Source organism: Zosterops lateralis, assembly GCF_965231275.1.
Source record: "Zosterops lateralis genome assembly, chromosome: 32".
NCBI lineage: Eukaryota > Metazoa > Chordata > Aves > Passeriformes > Zosteropidae > Zosterops > Zosterops lateralis.
The window spans coordinates 2,507,652-2,513,851 of record NC_139792.1 but is presented as its reverse complement, the minus strand read 5'-3'; the positions used below and the strand labels follow the sequence as shown (position 1 = coordinate 2,513,851).

General features: G+C 69.4%; 1 protein-coding gene across 1 annotated transcript; it reads left to right on the top strand.

Annotated features, from left to right (window-relative positions):
• Nucleotides 1-745: 745 nt before the first annotated feature.
• LOC310920950 (glycoprotein-N-acetylgalactosamine 3-beta-galactosyltransferase 1-like) lies at nucleotides 746-2,774 on the top strand (the record flags this gene model as incomplete). Its single annotated transcript, XM_083881007.1, has 3 exons — nucleotides 746-950; nucleotides 1,090-1,808; nucleotides 2,532-2,774. 3 exons carry the CDS (start codon nucleotides 746-748, stop codon nucleotides 2,772-2,774), a joined length of 1,167 nt encoding a protein of 388 aa, XP_083737133.1.
• Nucleotides 2,775-6,200: the final 3,426 nt, after the last annotated feature.

The window sequence follows — 6,200 nt, the reverse complement described above, 5'->3', positions numbered from 1 at the left end:
GGCGGGGAAGGCGGAGCCCCCGGGACCCCCGAGCGGACCGGGACCGGCACAACCCCCGGGGACAGCGGTGCCACCGGCCCCGACGGGACCCACAGGAACCCGCGGAGCCACCGGGACCCCCAGATCCGCTGGTACCCACGGGACCCAGCAGGGCCCCCAAACCAACCAGAGACCGACGGAGACCGTGGGACCCCCGGACTGAGCCGGGACCCCCGACCCTCGGGCACCAGGTGAGGCTGCACCCGGCACCCCCCGTGCCACAACCCCCCACCCGCCCCGTTCCGACCCGCCTCACCCCCTTGTCCCCGCCCACCACAAGGGGCTGAGGATAATCCGGGGGTCGGAGTGGGGAAAGTTGGCCCTGTTTCCCCTTTACTAAAAGCAGAAGTTCTGTTACCCGCCCTGAGCCCCCAGACACCCCTTGGAATTGTGCCACAATTCTGGGGGGACGTTCAAGGTTTAAGGCATCAGAATTTGGGGGGTCAGAAGTCTTGGTCCTCACAGTCAGTGGGTGGGAGGGGGCTCATCGCGGCCCCCCCAGACAAAGCGATAATTACTGTCCCCTGGGTGTCACCCCTCAGTGTGTGTGTGTGTCACTCCCCCTCCCGCGGGTCCTGTCCCCACCTCCCGCGGGCTTTACCCCAGGGCTACCCCAGCTGTGGCAGTGGCAGATGGAGCTGCAGAGGCTGAGGGGGGACAGGGGCGAGTCCCCATTGACCCCCACATACACAAGCCAGGTGTCCCCATGCTGCTCCTGGGCCTGCAGAGTGCGTGGCTGCCCTTCCATGGCGGCGTCCTGGTGGGCTTCCTCACCACCTTCCTCCTCCTCCACGGCCTCCTGCTGCCCCAGCCCGTGCCCGGCCCCAGCCGGGCCCCCCAGGGGGGCAATGACACCCCCGGGCCATCCTCACCCCCCGTGCTCTATGGCGTGGCCCCAGAGGACGCTGCAGGTGGGTGCTGGCGGGTGGCACCGCGTGGGGACACGGGGGACTCTGCTGGGAAGGGGCTGGCAGGACAATGTGGGGGGGCCTCACTCCCTGTGTCTGCCCCATTTATTGGGGGACGGTGACCACACTCTGATTGTGACAGCTTGGGGACATCGGGGGCTGCGCTCCGTGCTCAGCGCGGCCCCTCCTCCGCCAGGCGAGGACGCGGGGGAGGCGCGGGGGCTGTTCCGGCGGGTCCGGGTGCTGTGCTGGGTGATGACGGCCCCCCAGAACCTGGAGACCAGAGCCCGGCACGTTCGGGACACTTGGGCACGGCACTGCAACGTGGCTTTGTTCGTGAGCTCCGAGCCCGCCCCGCGCTTCCCGGCCGTGGGGCTGGGGGTGCCCGAGGGCCGGGGGCAGCTCTACCGGAAAACCGTGCGGGCTCTGCAGTTCGTGCACCGGCACCACCGCGCCCGCGCCGACTGGTTCCTCAAGGCCGACGACGACACCTTCGTGGTGCTGGACAACCTGCGCTGGCTGCTGGCCCCCCACCCTCCCCAGAGACCCCTCTACTTCGGGAAACGCTTCCGGCCCTTCACCCGCCAGGGCTACATGAGCGGGGGCGCCGGTTACGTGCTCAGCCGGGGGGCCCTGGCCCGAGTGGTCACCGCCTTCGCCCGCGGCACCTGCGGCCACAGCGGCCCCGAGGAGGACGTGGCGCTGGGGCAGTGCCTGGAGCGGCTGGGGGTGGCCGTGGGGGATTCACGGGACACGCTGGGCCGGGAGACGTTCCACCCCTTCCCGCCCGAGATCCACCTCACCCACCGCTTCGCCCGGGGCTTCTGGTACCAGCGTTACTGCTGGTACCCTGTGGTGGAGGTGGGTCACAGCCGGGGCAGCCGGCCCAGGGGTCACCATGTCACCCCAGCCCGGGTAGGGACGGCTGGTGAGGTGGCTGTGCCCCCCCATGCATGGCCAGAGCCATGTGTATCCTCAGTGGCCCCACATGTGGCCACAGCTCTCCTTGGGTGTCATCCTTCTTCACCGTCGGTGGCTGTAACAACCATCTGTGGTGTCCCCACCTTGCATGGCTGTGACACCCTCGAGGTGCAGCCACGTGTCCCCCCCCCCATGCCTGGCTGTCACGTCTTGCCAACACAGCCATGGCATCACCCCAAATCCCCTGACATCCCCCACCCCACCGTGGCCAGGATGTTCCTACACCGTGTAGCTTCACACTCTGTGTGTGTGGCCATCGTGTCCCCCTCACACGTGGCCACAGGTCCCCCATGTGTGACCACAGTGGCCTCGGTCTGTCAAACACAGCCCTGATCCCACTCCCATGGTCACAGCCCCCAGAATGTTCCCCCCAGGTGTGGCCATGGTCCCTCTGCCCAAAATCCAGCCATGGTGTCCCCCGCTGTCACCACAGTCCCCTCCATGTGTCTGGGGTCTCTGGGTGCCCCCGCCCCGCTGAGAGAGCCCAGTGGTGACCAGGGACACCCTCCAGCTCCCCGTTCCCACCCTGCCCTGTGCCGCCAACGGGGTGGGGGGCACTGGCTGCCCAGTGCCACCCCCCCACCCCCCTCTCTGTCCCCCCAGGGTCCCCAGTGCTGCTCAGACCTGGCCGTGTCCTTCCACTACGTGTCAGGGGAGGAGATGTACACGCTGGAGTACCTGAGCCAGCGCCTGCGCCCCTACGGCTACAGAGCCCGGTACCGGCCCGCCCTGAGCCCCCCCGCGGCCCCCAACGCCACCTGCCCCCCCGCGGACCCCAATGCCACCCGCAGCCACCCGGGTCCCCAAAGCCCCACGCCCTGCCCCTCCCCGACCCCCCTGCGGTGAAGGTGGTCCCATATTTGGGGGTTTCCTACAGTGGGGTGCACCCCGGGGAGGGGAGGCCCCCATGGCCCCATTCCTGCCCTGGGACCCCAAATGCCCTGAGCCGTCCCCGTGTCCTGCGCCCACCCCAACCCCCCTCCCCCGGCGGACCCGCGTGGCCTCAATTAGTGGCTGTTAATGAGCTTTGCGGGGATTGGATGGGCCTGATCCGGGGGTGCCGGGGCTGGGGCACCGCGGGACGGGGCCCTCGGGGCTTTGGGGGACACCGGGGAGGGACCGGAGGTGTTGGAGCAGGACACGGAGCTGGGGGGGGATGGGAAGGGTCCCATCGAGGCTCGAGGGGGGCTGTGGGTGATGGGACCCGGAAAGTCCCCGAGGTGGGGGACAGCGCAAAGCGTCTCTGTGGGGACCGTCCCTTCCTGTCCCTTCCTGTCCCCTGTCCCCAGCTCTGTGTCTGAGGTGACGCCACTCCCCGTGTGACCGTGCTGGCTCCCCATTTGTGGCCGTGCCCCCCTCAGGGTGTCCCCCCATGGTGACAGTGCCCCCCCATATCCGTGTTGTCCCCATGTTGCTCCCTCACCCCCAGTGACCACAGCGCGCTCCGGGGGTGGCCGTGGCCCTGTGGCACCACCCCCTGCACGGGCACGTCCCCCCGGGTTCCCTGGAGCCCCCCAAGCCATTGCCCCAATTCCTGGGGGCGGTCAGTGGCCACAGACTGACAATTTTGGGGGTCGGGAACAGTGGAGGGGGAACGGTGCCCCCCGAGCTGGGGGGTGACGGAGGCTCCATATTTGGGGGTCCCCATAGCGGGGTGCACACGGTGGGAGGCGGGGCGGGGGCAGGGCAGCCGCCCCCCGTTCCTGCCCCGGGGACCCCAAATGCCCTGAGACTCCCCCGTCTCCCCCTCGCCCCCCAGGCGGACCCTCGTGGCTCTAATTAGCGGCTATTAATGAGCTTTGCGGGGATATGATGGCCTTGATCCGGGGGGCGCGGGGGGGCAAAGCGAGGCTGAGGGGACTGGGGGGCTCGGGGGTCCCAGCAGGACACAGGGCTGGGGGGGGGGGGGGGGTCCCACTGTCACGCTGGGGGGTCTGGGGGTGGTGGGAGCCCGCGGTGGGGGGAGAGCCGGGGACAGGGGGGCAGGGGGACAGAGGGACACTGTCTGAGCTGGGGACAAGGACAGGCCCTGCAGCTGGGCGGGCTCTCAGCTGGTGGCAGTGGAGGGACAGCGGGGCTGGGGGGATGGCTGGGGACACCTTTGGGTGGTGATGGGAGCAGGGGCTGGGGACGAGGGGGGGACAATGAGGGCGGGGGTCGATCAAGGCTGGGGACAGGTACAGGACGGGACGGCCGATTCTGGTCCCGCTGTGCCCCTGACCCGTTCCTTGTCCCCGCACAACCGCCCTGAGCCCTCCCGCGGGTCTCCTCCACATCTCCGGACACCGGACGTCGCTGTCCAGCGGCTGCAGCCGGGCGGTCTTGGCCCCACCCACTCCCTCAGGCCGCGCCCACTCAGCGACACACCCCGCTAAGCCCCGCCCACTCCGCGAGTACCGAGCACTGCCCTCCCGGCTAAGCCACACCCACCTTATTTGCATATCAATCCCGCCTGCCTATCAAACCCGAGCTTTTGTGACCTGATTGATTAACCACGCCCCCTTATTTACATACAGGCGTTTCCAATCAACTATCCGCCCCCCCTCAGACCCCGCCCATCTCATTACTATTCAATTCCCACTCACTGCGCTGATGCTCCGCCCCCAGGCCCCGCCCCCGCCGGTCAGTGCAGGGAGCCAGCGGAGCACCGGCGTCCCTCGGTGTCCCCCTGTGTCCCCCCATGTCCCCCAGTGCCCTGGACCCCACCCTGTGACACTCTTCTTGTCACTCCTTGTCCCCCATTTCCTCGTCCCGCTGTCACTGTGTGACCCACCCGCCCCGCGATGCCCCTTCCTCGTGTCATTGACGCCGCCATGTGCCCCCCTGTGTCACCCACCCCGGTGTCCCCACCGCCCCAGTCCCCGTGTCACTGTGTCACTATCCCCGCCATGCCCTCAGCACCCCGTGTCACCCCCGTGTGACCGTGCTGACCCCTCAGGGTGTCCCCCCATGGTGACAGTGGCCCCCCATGTCCGTGTTGTCCCCATAATCCCCCTTGTTGCTCCCCCACCTCACTGTGCTCAGTGTCCCCCGTGTCCCCCGTGCTCTCCATGTCCCCTGTGTCCCTCACCCCACGTTCCTGACACCCCCGTGTCCCCCGTGCCCCCTTGCTCTCATGTCCCCTGTGTCCCCCCCCCCGCGTTCCTGCCACCCCCGTGTCCCCCGCGGGAAGGACGAAGCGGGTCACAGCACCAGTGTCCGACATTGTCACGTACTTACAGTTACACCCGAGAGATGAAAACACTGTACACGGCCCGGACCCCCCGGGCGGCCCCCGGGCCTGGGCCGCCCCCCGACCCCTCCCGCCCCCCCGGGGTCCCTGGCTCAGCCCCGCGGCACCGCCGGGCCGTGTCGGGGGCGTCACAGCTGGGGCGGCCCTACATTCATGGGGGGTCCCGGGAGGGGCGCGGGGAGGGCCCCCCAAGCCGGCGGGAGGGGGTCGGGGGTCCCGCCGGCGGTGCCCCCCCGCGGGAGGAGGGGCTGGCTCTATCCTATCGCTAAACAAAGCAATAAATTAACGGGGATCCCGAGGGGGCGCCGAGAAACGGGGGGCGAGGGGGGGTCGGGCCACGGGGGGGGGGGGGGGGGGTGTGTGTCAGGGCCACGGAAGGGGGCAGGGGGCGTACAAAAGGTTGTTGTAGAAAAGGAGGAGCGTCGGGGTCTGCTCTGCTCCTGCCGCGGAGCCGGGGCTGTGCCAGGGCGTGGGGGGCACCGGGGCGGGGACGGGGACAGGGAATGGGGGGGACACACGGGGACAGGGCCATGGGGGCGCGACAGAGGGCGGGGCAGGGGCAGGGTGACCTGGGGAGGGGACACAGCACGCGGGAACGGGAACGGGGTGATGTGAGCAGGGCAAAGGAGAGAGGAGAGGGTGACACGGGCACGGGGGACAGGGACAGGGGATGGCACGGGCAAGGGTGACAGGGGCAGGGGTTACCCCGTCTTCAGTACCCCGACCCCAGCTGTGCCCACCCCACGCTGGGGCACCATAGCCCGGGGAGGGGACAGGAAAGGGACCTGGTGGCAGTGGCATCACTGTGACCCCTGGAGGGGTCCCTGGCACGGAGAGGGGGACAGGACCAGCGGAGAGCCCGACGTGGAAAGGATAATAAATAGAGCATCAAAAGTACAAACCGTGGGCAAGGGGCGAGCCCGGGGGTGGCACCGGGATGAGCCCGGGGGTGGCACCGGGATGAGCCCGGGGTGGCACCGGGATGAGCCCGGCTGGGCACGCACGGCTGGGGGCGCCGGGGGGCTCCGGGCCCCTCGGGG